Source organism: Corylus avellana, chromosome 3 (genome assembly GCF_965113065.1).
Source record: "Corylus avellana chromosome 3, dhCorAvel1.hap1.2, whole genome shotgun sequence".
In the NCBI taxonomy this organism is placed as follows: domain Eukaryota; kingdom Viridiplantae; phylum Streptophyta; class Magnoliopsida; order Fagales; family Betulaceae; genus Corylus; species Corylus avellana.
The window spans coordinates 27489421-27506926 of NC_142492.1; the positions used below are offsets into that span (position 1 = coordinate 27489421).

Below are 17506 nucleotides of genomic sequence, written 5' to 3' on the forward strand. Positions count from 1 at the left end.
TAAAAACAAAAATACTAAAACTTCTAGAAAAAACATAAAACTAACAAAAAAAAAAAAAATCCTTTTTTATTAGAAAAAAAATTAAAAAATTTTGTTTTTGTTTTTGTTTTTTTTTTTTTGATTTTTTTTTTTATAAAAATCAAAAATTTTCGTTATTTCTTTTAATTTTGTATTTTTTTTTTAAACAAAAATTTCCGTTTAAAAAAAAAAAGTTCTTTAAAAAAATAAAAACTTTCATTTTTTTAAACAAAATTAAAAAAAAAATCATTCCGTTTTAAAAAAATATAAAAAATATATATTATTTTTAAATTAAAATTTTTCGTTTTTTAAAAACGTCAATTTTTTATTTATTTATTTATTTTTAACTTATATGAGTATTTTTATCTTATTAAGAAATCTATTGGGGTATTTTTGTCTTATTGCTAGTCTTGGGAAGACATTGACGATGTTTTGATAGATTGAGCGGGGCATTCTTACAATTAAAAATTTGAAAAAGACATTATCAATTGAATGATATTTTGAGGGGTACATAAATTTTAGGGAAATTATATATAAACTCCTTAGATCAATGCGCTTTTATTAAAAACTCCTAAGTATTTTTTTTCGAAAATTTTGTCCTTGGGTCACTCGAAACTACTAGAAAACTCTCTACCGTCAATTTTTGTTAATTGCCGTTAGTCCACTCAAAACTCTATGTTTTATCTGAATAAAATATTAATTTAATTTAAAAAATTAAATCTTAAAAAAAAAAAAATGGCCACCCCCCCAACCCCTATGGGGTGGTTTGCCCGCCCTTAGCGTGGCTTGCAGCCACCCCCAGGTGGTTCCACGGCCACCCCATTGGGGGTTTGGGGTGGCCCACAGGCCACCCCTCCACCCATGGGGTGGTTTGTGGCCACCCCATGGGTGGAAAGGGAAGGCTCGAGCTACCCCATAGGGGTTGGGGGGGTGGCCAGGGGTGCCTTCAATTTTTATTTTTATTTTTTAAATTAAATCAATAAAAAATTAATATTTTAATCAGATAAAATGGGGAGTTTTAAGTGGACTAACGGCAGTTAACAAAAATTGACAGTAGAGAGTTTTCTAGTAGTTTCGAGTGACCCAAAGACTAAATTTTTGGAAAAAAAATACCCAATTTTTTTTAATAAAAGCGCGTTCACTTAAAGAGTTTATATATAATTTTCCTAAATTTTAACCTTATATAAAATTGTGGAGCACCATTTAAACAGCAAATTTTAAAGAAAGTATTCCAGAAGCGTAATCTCTCATATCTTCTAGCCTTCTAACGAAGCCCAATAATTTGGGTCCGAGAGCTTTGAAGCTCATGTGAGTTTTCAGTTGAAGACTCTGAAGTCAAAAGACAAGAAAGCGAGGTTGTCTTTACCCGACACTTTTCTCTGTTTCGCTAAGCTATCCCCGACAGTTTTTTTTTTCACTCTCACTCCCAAATACTTTCATATTTTCATCTTTCTCTGTGTGTTCCCTCATCCCTGTAAAGCTAAGCCAAAAGGAAAAGCGCTTTCCGATCAGAATGGAGAGCATACGGAGGCAAGCAAGCAAGCTGAGGGAGCAAGTTGCCAAGCAACAACAGGTGATCGTCCACCTTTTTCTCTTGCTCTCTCCAATTCAATGGATCATGTTATGATTAAAACTGTTGTGGGTATGTTTTGTGTCTTTTGATGGATCCGTTTCTTGTCACCCAAAAAGATAAATATCAATCACAATCATTTTGTTTAGTTTGATGCAGGGTATCAAAAGCAGAGTTTAATTTTTGAGCATTTTTCTTTGTAAAGTACTAGTTGTTCATAATTTATGCCCTCAAAAGTCAAACCCCACGTGCCCCTTACCCAGAAAAACAAGAAATAAAATTAATTTAAAAGTTCCATGACCCCAAAAAGCTGTCTTTCTGCTCTTGTTGTTAATTTTTCTTTTTAATTTTTTCAAACATTGTAGAGGGTTTAACCTTTTCTGATGAGAAACTTGTTAAGTATTTTGAACTAAGCTGACACTTGATTGGTCACTCTTGCTGACCATGCTTTCACATTGTGTAATCAAGATTCAGTGGAAGAAGCAAGTTGATGTTGATCATATATAATATGTAATTGGCTTCGTTTGTTTCGTATCGTATTTAATGTGTATGGTTTCATTTGTTTCAAATTAGATCTTCTGTTGCATAGATGCTTTTAGAAGGGAAAGTATAGAACTTGATAAAAGAGTAATTGAACATGAAAATGTAGGATGGAATTTACACATGTTTTGACACATGTAGGAACTTAGAATGGTTGCATTATTAAACTATTATACTGTAAAAACTTTGATATATACAACATTTCAATGAAAAACTGACTATATGTATGATATACACTCACACACATATACATATACATATGTCTTTTTTGGCATATCCTAGACGTGTTGCATACTTCTTTTTAAAAATTATCGTATCCGTAATGGGTCATTATTTTGCAGGCAGTGTTAAGACAACTGGGACATTTTGGTCATGAAACAGTCATGGTTGATGAATCTGAACTTCAGTGTCACCACCAACTTCAAAATCTATACAATTCTACGAGAGCAGCTAAGGTACGGTCATCAAGACTTTGCCAAGTAATATAGCGTCGGTGGTCAGGGCAGCCTGCCTTTATTTTATAGGGTCTAATGGATGAATCCTGTGATGCAAGATTAGCTAATGCATCAATGCTGATTAGTATAATCAATGTCTTAAAATATATTATGGTGCACAGCATTTTCAGCGGAGTATTGTTCGTGGAATTGACGCCTTTGTTTCTCTAAGCTCAAAGCAAATGGAGATAGGTGAGTGTAGTTTTGCTTCTTTGCTGTGTTTTGTTCCTTTACAAGGTGGATTCATGAAAAGTTGCAATAAATTATCTAGTAAGGAAGTTGGCTCAAGATTGTTGTAAATATGGAGATGAGAATCAAAGCACGAGTTCTCCTCTTGCAAAAGCTTCTGTTCACTTTGGTACGTCGCATTATTCGATGGAGGAGCACAAGGAGACTTTGCTTGGGATCCTTGGTGATCAGGTAATTCTTCAGTTATTGAATTTCTTTTTATGAATATTTTTTAATTTCACAAGGTATAGTCCTTGATAACCCATCTAATGAATTTAAATTTTTCTGGTAATTTCTTTGATGGGACATGCCAAAGTGAAGGAATAATAGAATACATACATCACCTAGATATATGTTATCATTTGGTTAGCAATTTGGAACTGTTCTTTAAGTTTCAAAAGCAACATAGACACCTCCTAAATGTTAAAGAAAAAACTTCCAAAAAAATGATGGTGAGATGTGTGGTGGTACATTTAAGTCATTAGAAAACTTGGAAAAACCATATGAAGCAGGATCCTTAACATCTGAGGTTTGATATAGTCTGGTTCTAAGGTATTCTCTCCCCATTTTTTTGAGTCGTGTAATTCACCAGATTTCGAATATCTCAAATAGTGTACTCTTAATATAAGACATATATTTCCTAGAACCAAAGAATATCTTAGGTTATACTCTGTCATATTCTAATAAATTATATTTTTGTCCAATTTTACTTCTATATTTTTATTTTTATGTTTCTAATTGTGTAACAGGTATTGAATCTGTAGGTATCTGAACCACTACGGGCTCAAATAACAGGAGCTCCTCTGGAAGATGCTCGCCACTTGACACACCGTTATGACAAATTGCGCCAAGAGGCAGAGGCCCAGGTGATCATTTATGTCTAATCAGTGTGTAAGTCGTGCTATAGGATTTATAGCATATCTTTTTTACTATCTTCTCATCAGGCAGCTGATGTATTGAGGCGCCGATTGAAGTCAAGGGAATCCTCTATTTCTATGGAGACTTCGATGAGGCTTCAAAATGCAGAAGCAAGATTGACTGAGCTACAATCTACAATGATGGCACTTGGGAGAGAAGCAACTGCTGCCATGTTGTCAGTTGAGGGTCAACAGCAACAAATAACTTCCCAGAAGCTTCTTACTATGGTATTCTACTTGGTATCACTGTGCATGAAAAAAGGCTAGTTGTTCACTTTTCATTCATTTTGTATTTGCTGTTCAATTTACATTTATTTGTGTATACTTTCGGTGTACTTAGGAGCATCTCACGCTTTTTTATAAAATGCACTTGATTACCTATTCATAAAATTACATTTATTTCGTATAAAGAATTTGTAACGCATCCTCACTCAACTCTCTCCAGCTATGTATAAAGATCTTTGTAGATATGAAAAACTTGTGATAGCAGTTATGGTGCCCATTTTACTAATGGCTTTTGTGTTAAATTTTGTTTCTTGTTGAAATTCAGTTTAGTTGTTCTAATTTTTTGCTCATCATCTTTTGGTGGTACTTGAGTTGTTTTTGAACCTCAAAAGGGATCATCTGCGCAGGTGAATGCTGAGAGAACCTATCATCAAAAGGTTCTTGCTATTTTAGAGAAGCTACATGCCGAGGTTTGTGACTATGTACCCTGGCTTTGGACTCATTCGCCTGTAATTTGTTCTGTTCCCATGACCATCTTATTTTTTCTTGTTTGTCAAAGGATTGCCTTTACTAGTTTCTTATTTATTGCATGGTTATTATTGGAGTTAGATGATACTGGAGAAGCAATTGAAAGAGTCTTCATTGCCATCAGAGAGAATGTGGAGAGATGTGTATGATCAGCAAGTGCATGAAAATATTGATTCAAATAGATCTGGTGATCATGAGCATACTATTCAAAATGAACAGTACTTTATTGCAAAGGTGAGACCCTCTGAACTCTCAGTATTTCATCCCTCCTCCCAAGCGCCCCACACTGAAAAAGGAAGAAAGAACTGGCGATGGAGAGTTTTGTTGCAGAGAAAAGTTTTTCCTCATTATCAGAATTGTTGTACGCTGTCACCTTGAAATTTATTCACATACTTGCATAGCAAGCACATCATTAAACACTTTGCAAAGTACGGAGTTTGATTCTTATAGAATTGGTTTGTTACATTACCATTGATTTTTGTGACAATAAAATCAAGTCAATTACTTTAAAGAATACTAACTGTTGATACATGACAAGAAAGAAAGGAATTGGGTGAGCACCGACCTAAGGGATTAGGTTTTGCTAGATTCCAACTACAGACCAACAATATTGGTCATTGAAAACTGGTCACCAGACTGCACAATTACTAGTGGAAAACCAAACCACACTGCAGAGGCTACGATCAATGTGGTGCTGGTTGACTGATCGATTGAGTCGGGTTTCAGTTTTGGCTAGAGTTCCCTGAATTAAATCATAAAGGCTTAGCATGAGCATCTGTTGAGTCCTACATTGGCTGTGTAGTAGGTTGACTTGGACTATTTAAGTGATTGCGGAGAACCTTAATCGTGGTTAATCATTTTGGGCTATTACACAGATATGACTAATATATTCTTGGATTATGAAAAATGTATTGTAGATTCCTAAATTGCATTGTAAAGACGTTGTATGGACATGTGCCGAGTCCCTCATTGGTTATGTATTAAATTAAACTGGGCTATATATGCAGTTATGGGGAATTACAATTGTGGTTAGTTCTTTTGGCGTATCACGTGGGACTAATATGTTTTATAGTTGTAACAAATGGTATAAGAGTCAACTTGGTAATGCCATGTATCTTTAGGGCACTACATCACAATGTACCTCAAAAAGTAGAAACCAGATTGTGTCTCATATTTTCTTGAAAATAGTGATCACTGCACCTTTAATCTTGTGTCTCTTGTTGCCACCCAGTCAGACCAATCAAGAACAAAGAAACTCAAGATCTTTGATCATTTGCTATTTTCAAATGCTAAAAAGCTAAAGGAAGAAGAGAATACATACTAACTTGCTCCTTTTGGGTTTATATAACTTTGTCTCGTGAAGTGTCCACTCTTTGTATACCCTCTAATCACTTGAAGCACTAGGCTATGGTACTTCTTGAAATCGGCCTTTATGCCTCTCTTTGGGGTATTCTTCTTCTCGAATTAGGCTATATGAGTGATTATGGGTTACCACAATTGTGCCTAGTCCTTTTGGGATATCCCGCAGATATGGTTAATGTGTCCTCTAATTGTAACAAATGGTATCAAAATCAATCTAGTAATGCCATGTGTCTTGAGAGCACCGCATCACAATATACCTCAAAGAGTGTGAGCCAGACTGTATATTGTATTTTCTTGAAAATAGTAATTACTGCACCTTTAGTCTTGTGCCTCTTGTTTTCACCTAGCAATACAATGAAGAACAAAGAAAACTCAAAATTCTTGGTCATTTGGTATTTTCAAATAGTAAAAAGTAAAAACAAAAAGAGAATAGATACTGATTTTCACTTTTTGGGTTTATATATCTTTGCATCATAAAGCATCCACTCTTTGTAGAATCTCCAATCACTTACAGCATTAGGGTGTGGTTCTTTTTTTGGTTTGAAGCAGAACTTTTTGCTTCTTTTTGCTCTTAACCTGATTTTACATGTTCTGTGAAACTGTAGGTTACTTGTAAATATGCTAGGATTGAAATTGGCATAATCCTAGTCTCCGGTTGCAAAAACGAGATTGCTAGGTGAAACATGCATGTAATTGTTTTTATTTTATTTTATTTTATTGTTTATAAGGACTTAGCCCCAAGAGTAGGGGAATATGAGATTCGAACTGGTGACTCCTTGCTTCACGAGCATGCATGTAATTGTTACTCAAGCGTACATGTGAATGTATTAGAATTGAAGTTGGCACCACAATCCTAGTCCCAATCACAATCCTAGGCATTACTTATTTAGCAGTTCTCAATATCTAAATTGACATTAATTAGAAATTTCTGCAATTGTTTGAGACTTCCTGTTCTTAGTTGACTTTTCCTTTGTTGCTTCTAACATATCAGGCTTTGTTCTCCCCTCACCCAAAAACAAAACCCATCCTTCATCTTGCAGGCTGTACATTCATTTGATGCTCAAAATCAAGGGGAGTTGAGCCTATCCATTGATGATTACGTTGTGGTTCGGCAGGTACTTCACTAAAAATTCAAATATGGTCTGTTCTCTTGATAGCTAACCCTTTTTCTTTCTCTTTCTGAAAATAATTATTTATGCTTTCTATTTAGAATAGATGGCTAAGAATGTTTGATATACATGGTTTTTATCGGGGTCCTAAGGTCCAGTCCCGTTTAGCAGTATAACAAGTCAGAAAGTGTATGCTTCAAGTTTTACTTGAAAATCCAGCTAGTTACATTAAATGATCGAGACATGTAAGATAATCCTTCACATCTAAAAGCATAAATTAGAACGGTTCCGATGACGTTTTCGTAGTAGCAATGCCTCCACGTAGCGACTCGCGGATTGCTGTCTACATTTAATTTGTTCAGCTGTTATGCCCAACATCACCTTCATGAATACATTATCTGTTCTATATTGAATGTCACCCCAAGCTTATTTATGGAGAGGAAGCAAAGTTCAGCATTGACCTAGTGTACTCAGTGGCAATGTATATGTCTTATCCATATATTCCCATTGCGTTTGAAGAAAAAAAGAAAAGAAAAAGAAAGAAAGAGTAAATCAGTATCTGGTACCAAATTTGGCTCTAGAAATCAAGTGTGAACATTTTAGTTCATTTCAGAGTGGATTGGTTTTATCTTGGGATTTGCATTCAGTGTCTTTTATTCTTGTAATATCATCACCAGGTGGCCCCGAATGGATGGTCTGAAGGAGAATGCAAAGGAGAGGCTGGATGGTTTCCCTCTGCTTATGTAGAAAGGCAGGAGAAAGTAGCAGCAAGCAAGTTGATGGAAGCAAGTTCAAAAAGGTAATCACAAAGGTTACCCTCCTCCATTAAAAAGCTGTACATCCCTTTCTTCTATATTATACTTCCATTTGCATGTAAAAGCTTCAAGCATACTAAAGGGATGCTTGAAACCACAACATCTTGCAAGCTTCAAGCATACTAAAGGATCTAGAATTTGTAATTACTTTAATGATTTAAGAAAATTAAGTAGTTATCAATATGTGGTGAATCTGGTTTCCATTGTCTCTATATTTATCTGCTTTTTTTTCTTCTTTTTCCATTTTTTTTTTGTGTGTATTTCTTCTATCGTTGAATTTGAAAGGTTGCATACCACACTTTGCACAAAATGTAACAAGGAATTATTCAAGCAAATGAAGCAACTTTGAGATGTTTTGTGGACAATGATCTTTTGTTTGTTTGTTAAGGGCCTCTTTGTGTCCTGATTTAAAAGCATATTTCGGCTCTCATATTCACAAAAGTAGAAAATTGTAAGAATTATATATGAATTACTGTTAATACAAGCCAATTTCAACACCAAATTTTACTTTTGGAGCTGTAGTCTTGGCATAAAGCACCTGAGAGATGGATGGACTTGTCAAAATAGAAATCAAAGTTCATTACCATTCTTAGAAGCCACTAAAACAAAAATGAAGTCTAACAAATACAACTACAAATATTTTCCCCAAAATTTTACAAAAATAAACTGATCTTGAGGGACTAACTAAAATCAACCAGACCTATCTGCATCCAATGCCCGTTGAATTAGGATGTCGCGTGTATAAGCATTCAGATTGAGCTCAACAAAATAGCTAAAGATTTGCTGAGCTGCTACAATACTTAACAAATTTGCTGAGATATTGCTTCAGTGCTTATAAAAAATAAAAATAATAACAATCTTGTTCTCTCTCTTTCTAGGGAATAAAAAAAGAAGATAAAAAAATTATCTTAAATGAATAAGTAAAAGTAAATAGTTAAAATGCCGAATGTAAATACTTTTAAACAAAAATTTCTTCCAAATCAGTTTAAAAGCTAACGTGTTTGAATTTTTTTAAAATCAATGTTTCAGTTCATAGACTTTCTCGTTAAAGTAAAAGGGTAATAATTGACTGTTTTGAATGTTAAAGAAAAATTTGCATTTTTTTTTTATATATGTCCACACAAGAGGGGAGGTGAGATTCGAATTAGTGATTTTCGATTTATGAAGCGTAACCTCCAGTTAATTGAGTTACCCCTTAGGGATGAAAAATTTGCATCTTACAATGTTAGAGAATACCTGACATTTATTAAAATGTATCGAAGAAAATTTCATCAAATTATTAAAGTGGATTGGAGAAATTTTTTTTCAAATATAAAAATGTTAATTTGTTAATTCCAAAAAAAAAAAAAAAAAAAAAAAGGAAAGAAAACAAAGGAAAAAAGAAAAGAAAAGAGAAAACTCACCATCACCACCACCAACGAAAGTTCAATCAAACACTATTCTTCCATTTCTCTCTTGGATATGTTAATGGCGGCCTCGCTGCCCTTACCCTCACACTCGCACGCCTCGCTCTCCCTCAACCCACTACCCTCTCGGTTTCACCGCTACCATTACTTCTTCCTAAACCCTCATCCATACAAACCCCACAAATGCATTTCCACCACTCTCACTCTCAGACGCAGTACCCACAATCTGACCACTGCATCCGCTGAATCATTTTTCCGAGCACAAGAGGCAGAGTCTCCCAATCCCAAACTGTTGCTTCGCCTTGCCGCCTCCTCCGTTCTGCTCTTTCTTGGCTGCTTCGGCTTTGGTGCCGTTCGGCCCCTTCGACTCCCGCCCGCTCTCGCCGCAGCTCCACTGCAAGAGGAAGCTCAAGGTGACAGCTACCCATTGCATAAACTGCTCTTTGTTTGAGTGCTTTCTTTCTTTTGTATCATTACTCATATAGATACTACGTACCTGCTTCAGATCAATCCGAGTTAAGAGCGGCATTCGACGCTTGGAAGTCTAAAACTTATGCTCTCACTGTTCCTCTCAAAATCGTTGCTCTTCGTGGCTCTGTTCCTCCTTCCTGGATTAAGGTCTTGCTGATATATATATATATATATATATATATATATATATATATATATATATTTTTTTTTTAATTTCTGGGTTAATCTTATTGTTTCTATTTGTGGAGAGTAAATTATGCATAGACCATTTTTCCTCTCTGGGTGTAGAACCAATTGCTGTCATTGATACCTGTTCTCCATAGAGTACTAATGTTGGTATATATATGTTGTGATATGTGTGTAGGACTTCATACAATCACAAGGAAAGAGATTAAAGTTTAGCTTGAAGTACAATGCAAGTCTTGAGGGCATCTTTTCTGATCTATCTATGCCCTCTCGAAAAGGTCGTGTTTCGCCATCATCTACTATGGCGGCGGATATTGTGAGTGTTGGTGACTCCTGGCTGAATTTGGCCATCAGCAAGTCTATAATTGAGCCCATTCAAGGGGCGGACGACCAGGAATGGTTCAAAGCCTTAAGTGACAAATGGAAGGTAAGAAATACATGTAACCTCCCTTGCTTGTGTCGTTGGACGTGTGCTCCATCTCAAACTTGTTTTACACCATTAGTGATTTTAGGTGCACCTTTTTTGTTAGGGTTTTACATTTATTGGAATTTACGGGACATCAAACAAGTTTTTAATTTCACAATGCTATTGATCTTATACTCCCACTTTTTTAGTGTTTTACACCCTTTTACTGAAAATGTTCCATTTACTTATCAGAAAAAGTTTATTTGAAATATGTGAACATGGATGATGTTAGCTTAAAAATGTTTTTCGAAAGGTGTAAAAATTGCAGTGGGATAATAAATATGTGTACCCAAAATTTGAAGGTGATAGGGAAGGTTGAATTTAATCATTTAATTAATATTTTAACATTAATCTTAATAATTTGACCCAAATATCAATGGTTCCTTTAGGGCTTTTGTCCGGGATCAATTTTGGGTTTAGGATTCAAACAAGAGACATTTTAGACGCGCCAAGCTCTGATTCCATGCTAGAAACCATCGGTCACAAAAGCTTAAGCTTTTGGATTTGATGGTCTCCATCAGCTTCATTTGGCTAATCCAACCATTTGGCATGAATATGTGTTAATGGAATTGATTTGATGAAAGATATGAAACTCTTTCCTATAAATATCTAATTTGAGTTACCAGCAAGGTAGAACATTAATTATTTTCACAAGTAGGGATTGGAATTTGTTTTTGTTAATATTTTAATTCTTTGATTTCTTCCGTGGATAAAATTAAGTTGTAATTGCTTGGATCTTTCCAACTTCCATAGAGGATGTTGGAAGAATACTAGTAGTAAACGGATTAAGGTTTTGTCTCCAACAAGCCAGACTGAAAACATTATCCAGTGAGTGTGTGGTCGTGCTTCTAATATGTGTCCCACATACTAATATGCTATTATCTTTTTTTATGCATGCTATGTATATATGGTTATGCAAGATATTGTTATAGGAATACTATGCAACACTTTTACCAAGTGTAAAATGATCGGTAAATTTGATATGGTATGAATGTGTATTTCAAAGCTGATATGCTAGTTATTCCTCTCACTGATATTATCTTTTTGAGAGATATTTTGAGTTTGACTTGTGCTAGGAGTATCATATCTGATGGTTAATACATTTATGTTCTTTATGCCCTTGTACCTTCACCAAAAGAGTCTCAGGTATATCTACGCAGGAACTCTTTGGGGGAAATAGATAATGAAGGTACAATATGGGCTGCTCCATATCGATGGGGCTGTATGGTGATAGCATACAAGAAAAGTAAATTTCAGAAGCATAAATTGGCTCCTATTGAGGTATGCTGTCAAGTTGTTTTGTTATGCGTAAATCAAAGCCAAGATAACTTTATATGAGTATGGATATTTTTTAATTTAGTAAATTTTGTTGCCATTGCTGCAAATTTGAAATAGTATTCATTCATACACGCTGGAAGGCTCTATTGTCATGTAATGTCTTCTCTGCACTTTTATATTTTCTTTTTGTTTTCTTCTTGTCCTTTTTCTTTTGAGTGTCCTTTAATTGAACAATAATATAGTCCAAAATAGTGTACCTGATATCACCAGTACATACTGCTCCTTCATTTGGGGCACACTATCAGTAAATTGTTAATACTTCTTTGTTGCTGCACTTGAAATTTAGCATCCACGTTCTGGTATTTTCCCCTTCCTGCAGGGCAATATCAAGAAGAATAGATCAATACTTAATATGAGATCGTATTCGGAGAAGATATGAATGCCAAATGCCCATTACACATTAAGAGTCCGGTGTTAAAGGAAACTTAGTCTTGCAGTTGTAAATAATTCCATGCTCTTTACTTTTATTGAGAGATAAAACTACTACCAAAATATTACCACTGACAACCTCCTATTTCCTTGAATTCCAAAGCTCTGATACCAAGTTGAAGACAATAGAAAGAAGGGAAAAAATAAGGGCAGAAGAAGAGCTTGTATTCTTCAATATGCAGTCATATGGCATCGACGTTTTGAAATAGAAAACCTGATACAACTTATTGTGGTAACATAGTTAATGCAGATTACAGCAATGATGAAAATAAAATCTGTGAAGAAAGACAGTAAAATCAAGAATAAAATCTGATCAGGAATTAAGTTTCCTAGTCAACACCCCCGCAGGGGGGTTAGTATTTTACCCTTGCACCACCATTGCCATGCTATCCATGCCGACACAACAGCATGACACCACACCTCTTTGTACCTCTTCTCTCCACAACCCACGCCATCATTGCATTGTCGTGGTCAGATTTAATTTTGTCCCTCAGTACTCATATTTTCACTAGATATCTATCTTATTGCTTACTAGTCTTTACAATTTATGTATTTTTTTTCTTCAATTTTTAGAGTTTTATTCTCTGTTTGGTTAATAAATTTTTAATTTTTTAATTTTTTTTGATAAGTGGTTAATAAAAAAATATTGGGGGAAAGTGGGAATTTTTATTTTTTTATTTTTTTGACATGTCCACACAAGAGAAGGGGGAGGGAGGATTCAAACTAGTGACCTCCGCTTCATGAGGCGTGGTTCACAGCTGATTGAGTTATCCCTTGGAGATGGGGAAAGTGAGAATTAATCAGGGGAAAAGCCAAACCTGTGACATATTTCAGTTCTTTCCCATGTTTGGTTTGTTTTTCTTTTTTCTCAATTTTTTTTTTTACTGTAGCCAATTAGGTCGGTTTGGTTATGGATTTACCTCAAATTCAATCCAAACTGACCCTTGAACTGCCTTATCTACTGGGATAAATTGGTGGCAAATATTGGGAAAGATTAAGATTTTAATGTTATATGAGTTGGAGCTTAACATTGCATAGAGAGCTGTATCTTGTGTTTTTCTGTGGAGCTTTTGGAATGAGAGGAACACCAGAGCTTTAGAGTTTGGGGGCTTCATCGATTTAGGATGGTGTTGTAAAGTTGTCATTTTCTTGTTTCTGGTTCATTCTGAATTTTGTTTCTTGTTGTCTTTCAAATTTTAGTGACATTCTTAAACTTGGGATTGAAAACTACAAAGAAGCGGTTAGGGATTTTGTGTACTTCCCGTGTGCCCGCCCGTCTTTCTTCCTCTTATTTGAGATACATATTAGTTAAGTGTTGACATCCCATGTTCATCACACCATATGTTGACCCAATTGGTTATAGAATTTATGCAAATTTATGTAGCACCTGAGTGTAGGTAAACTACTGTTGCAGGACTGGTCAGATTTATGGCGGCCTGAACTTGAAGGGAAGATTTCAATGGTTGATTCTCCTAGAGAGGTTGTTGGTGCAGTTTTGAAGTATATGGGGGCATCTTACAACACAAACAACCTCGACTTGCAAGTTGACGGCGGGAGAACTGCTGTCCAAAAAAATCTTGAATTACTTGGAAAGCAGGTATTGAGATAGAGATGATATCTGAATTATTGCATCTGATTCTCACTTGACTTGTATGTTTTTGCACTACAAGATATATTAACCAGAATTACCATAATTCTCTACCACCTTAGCGAACCACCTTGGATCACTTGATCCAAAACATGGATTCTTCCAAAATGCTAATTTCAGCAATCCAGTAATTTTCTCGTTCTCGTATTATTTACCCATTTTTTAAGGGAAAATTAAATAAGAAATATTTGATTTGATATGGATAAAAACTTTTCTATTTTTTTTGGATAACTTCACTTACCACCTGATGTTTCACTACTTTTGCAATCACACCTCTAAAGTTTAAAAATTCTCAATGTCAGGTATCCAAGTTTAAAAATTGCCTTTTTTTTAGGGAAGGCAGAGTGGGTCGAGAGAGGTTTTTTGGCAGCTAATGGGTCTTCCTTTCACTTGCAGTTACATGGGATTATATGGATAAGAACTTGTTTGGTAAAACCAAGCTGCAATTTTAAGATTACAACTCCGAACTATCTTATCAACGCATGTATATATGTCTCTATTTGTGTGTGTGTGAGAGAGAACGGTAACCGGGGGTAATTCAATAATGGGAATGCTTCCACTTTGTTTCATGGAGGCAGCCCATAGTGTACCAAATTATGTTCCTTGTACTGCCATGATTCCCGTTCTTGATAACCTAAATTTTATTTAAACATGGAGGGTGGCTCTAAGAGGTTAAGGCTACGAGAGTTAATAAACGAAAAGTACACTTTCATACCAGAGTTTTTTTTTTTTTTGATACCCATTATTCTATACTTTTGAGTTAAATGGCATACCAAGTTCCTCTTTTCATTCCTGCCAATATGCTGTAGCCAAAGGTTCTTTGGTCCCCTAAATATAGGGTGTGGGTGAGAGTTAGCGGGTTCAAATCCCGTGGTGTGCTGTGTTAAAATTAGCGAGCCAAAAAGTTTCCTGTTTTTTGTTCCTTGTACAATAATGATTCCCATTCTAGGTAACTTAGATTCTAACATGGAGGTGGCTCTATGGGTTTGACACCAAGAAGGCAAAGTAAAACTTTACTTCCAATATTTCTTTCAATGTCATATAAGTTAATTGGCATACCAAGCTCCTGTTTTTATTCTGTACTACAAAAATTCCCTTTCTAGGCAACTTATATTTTAACATGGACGGGGCTCTAAGAGGTTGGCCATGAGAGTGGCAAAGTAACGCTGAAGAGTTTTTTGAAATATCGAACAACAGTGAAAGGAAAATCTTATGTTCTTCATTACAGTCACATGTATCTAGTGAAAAGTTTAATTAAGTGCCATTGGCTTTGTGATGACTAGATTACCCATTCTTAAAGCAAAAGGATTGGGTACTATTTTTGCCATTTAGTAGCTGAAGTGTATAAAACTTTAACTTGATTTTGTGAGTATAGCAGTGCAATCAATCTATTGAATGTGACCCATAAATGGTGGGCACTATTCCGTTCTATTAACTTATAGGTCATATTTGGTCTACAAATAGGAAGATTCAAGTTTCTCATGTGGATTCAACTTAGTTAATTCTATTTTTTCAAGTTTGGAGTCCAGGTGACAAGTTATCGCAACATTATGCTAGATTTGAGCTGTGCAGTAGAAGTTAAAACATAAAATGAGAATAACTAGACAGTTATTGATTTCTAATGGCATCCAATGTTTGAACATTCCTGATCATGCGAGCATGAACATGTCAATTTTGATTACTCATTTTCCATTCCATATAAGGTAAGCATAATTGTTTCATGTTACAATATCTGATTTTCTTTTTAAGTTTAACATCAGTCTTCACTGGTTCTACAGGTACGACTATTTGACAGTGTGAACTATTTAAAAGCATTTGGGGTGGGAGATGTATGGGTGGCTGTTGGGTGGAGTACTGATATTATTCCTTTTGCAAAACGCTCATCTAATGTTGCAGTAATTGTTCCCAAGTCTGGAGCTAGCTTATGGGCAGACCTTTGGGTACGCTTTCTATCATGTCATATTTCTTTGACTCAACTTCTCTCCATAGTATTGGTGACCCTCAAAAAGAACAATTGTGAGATATATTTTAAAGTACGAGCAGAGAATTTGTAGGAACGAAATGGGTAATGAGAAGTTGAATTATTATTCACTAATGCTTTGGTTGTCAAACCATTACCAATTTTAAACCGCTTGCATTTTATCGTAAATTACGGTATTCCTTTTCAGAATTCATGTAAATGTCCTTTTTTGTAGGCAATACCTGCTGCCACTAGATTTGAAACAAACCGAATTGGGGGCAGAGTCAGGGGGCCGTCTCCACTGATTCATCAGTGGATAGAGTTTTGCTTGCAAGATGCGAGAGCAATGCCTTTTAAGCAGGAGGTGATCCCAGGTGCCTCTCCCTCTGCCCTTGAAGGTACACAAGTTGAGGTGAGTACAGAGCTAACCAAAGGTAAGCCCAAGCTGGACTCAAACCTCATTGCTGGTGCACCCCCACATGAAATTCTGGCTAGGAGCGAGTTCCTGGAGCCATTGTCAGATTCGACATGGTCAGATTATCAATGGTTGGTTTCCACTATGCAGAAACCTGGCCATGGTTTGATCCATAGAATGCATCATTGCGTCTCATTTATGATCCAAAGCTTTTGGCTGAAAACAAAGCCGCATTCCAAAGTAACCTGAACGTGAAATAGAGCGTCGCATATGCCTCTCTTTTGAAACTACTTCAAAGGTTCTGATGAGAACTGATTCAAGAGTATACATGCAAGGGGCTCTTAGATTTAAAGATCAGAGGTTGCCATGATGTTCCATTGATCCAAGCTGGTATGTACAAAAAGAGTGCTGATACTGCAGGTGCAATATTACTTCTGGTAGAAATTTTCACAAACAATAAGCAGGTTGTACATTATATTCTACTCTAGAAACTGTCTTGGAGGACATAGACTTGCATTTACCCCTAAGCCAGTTTTGGCATGACAATCTTGTGTGTCTGGCTCATGGATAGTTGCCATTATTCCAGTGTACAACCCAGCAATAAATTTTTATGATAGGTGATTTCAAATTAACACTCATTAGTTAGTAAATATATGTAGTTATTTGACTTTGTTTCATATGTAGTAATAATTTGCTTGCACTATGCACAATTTGAGTAATAAAATCAATATAAAATTAAAAAGGGATTCAACAAATAAGTTTTGTTTAACAATTTTTCCTAGATACAGTTTGTAATAGTTTAGACAACACTTTACAAAGAGAAAAACAACATTTGTATTAGTTAGATTTTTTGGTACCAAACTTTTAATTAGAATAAAGTAAATAAATTAGACTAAAGTAAATTGATTACTTCCCGTTCGGATTTTAAGTTCAATTTGATTAAATTGTGTGGGTCCAGGTCTAGGGTTTTTGCGGCTTATATATATATTCATCTCTAGAGAACTGCAAAGTTATGAATTCTGCCTTAGAGTTCGTGAGAGGCTGAGCTAAGAGAGGTTTTATGTAAGTGAGCTAGAAAGCGTTTCTCTCTTAGAGTATTTGTCATTGTGAAGTTGTATTCTATAAACAACGGTTGAGAAGACTATAAGAAGGGTCCAATAAAGGAGAATCACGTGAAGAAGATTATGAGTTAGAAGACAAGTTGGAGGCTCGTTGATCTTACAGAGCCAAGGACTTGCAAAGGGTTGTAAGTGTCCTCGTGTCTGTAATCTATGGAATATTTTCTTGTAGTGATTTCTTGGGTTTGGATGTCCCGGAAAGTTTTTACTTTTAGAACGGTTTCTAAAAGATTTCATCTTTGTCACCAAAATATCTATGTTTG

The 17506-nt window shown here is 35.4% G+C and overlaps 2 protein-coding genes across 4 annotated transcripts; both read left to right on the forward strand.

Moving 5' to 3' along the window:
• The first annotated feature begins 1378 nt into the window (after window positions 1–1378).
• Window positions 1379–7998, forward strand: LOC132175937 (SH3 domain-containing protein). Its single transcript, XM_059588034.2, has 10 exons — window positions 1379–1591; window positions 2470–2583; window positions 2745–2814; window positions 2894–3042; window positions 3615–3716; window positions 3795–3995; window positions 4400–4462; window positions 4602–4754; window positions 6923–6997; window positions 7669–7998. The coding sequence occupies exons 1-10, from the start codon at window positions 1532–1534 to the stop codon at window positions 7792–7794; spliced, it is 1113 nt and encodes a 370-aa protein (XP_059444017.2). The 5' UTR covers window positions 1379–1531; the 3' UTR covers window positions 7795–7998.
• Window positions 7999–9205: 1207 nt separating this feature from the next.
• On the forward strand, window positions 9206–16757 carry LOC132176077 (putrescine-binding periplasmic protein-like protein). Of its 3 annotated transcripts, none has more exons than XM_059588196.1 (7): window positions 9206–9625; window positions 9718–9830; window positions 10048–10296; window positions 11482–11616; window positions 13517–13699; window positions 15511–15690; window positions 15946–16757. In XM_059588196.1, the coding sequence occupies exons 1-7, from the start codon at window positions 9268–9270 to the stop codon at window positions 16372–16374; spliced, it is 1647 nt and encodes a 548-aa protein (XP_059444179.1). In that variant the 5' UTR covers window positions 9206–9267; the 3' UTR covers window positions 16375–16757. The 3 variants fall into 3 exon arrangements, with proteins under 3 accessions (XP_059444179.1, XP_059444180.1, XP_059444182.1); XM_059588197.1 differs by having other exon boundaries at window positions 15529–15690; XM_059588199.1 differs by lacking the exon at window positions 11482–11616.
• Window positions 16758–17506: the final 749 nt, after the last annotated feature.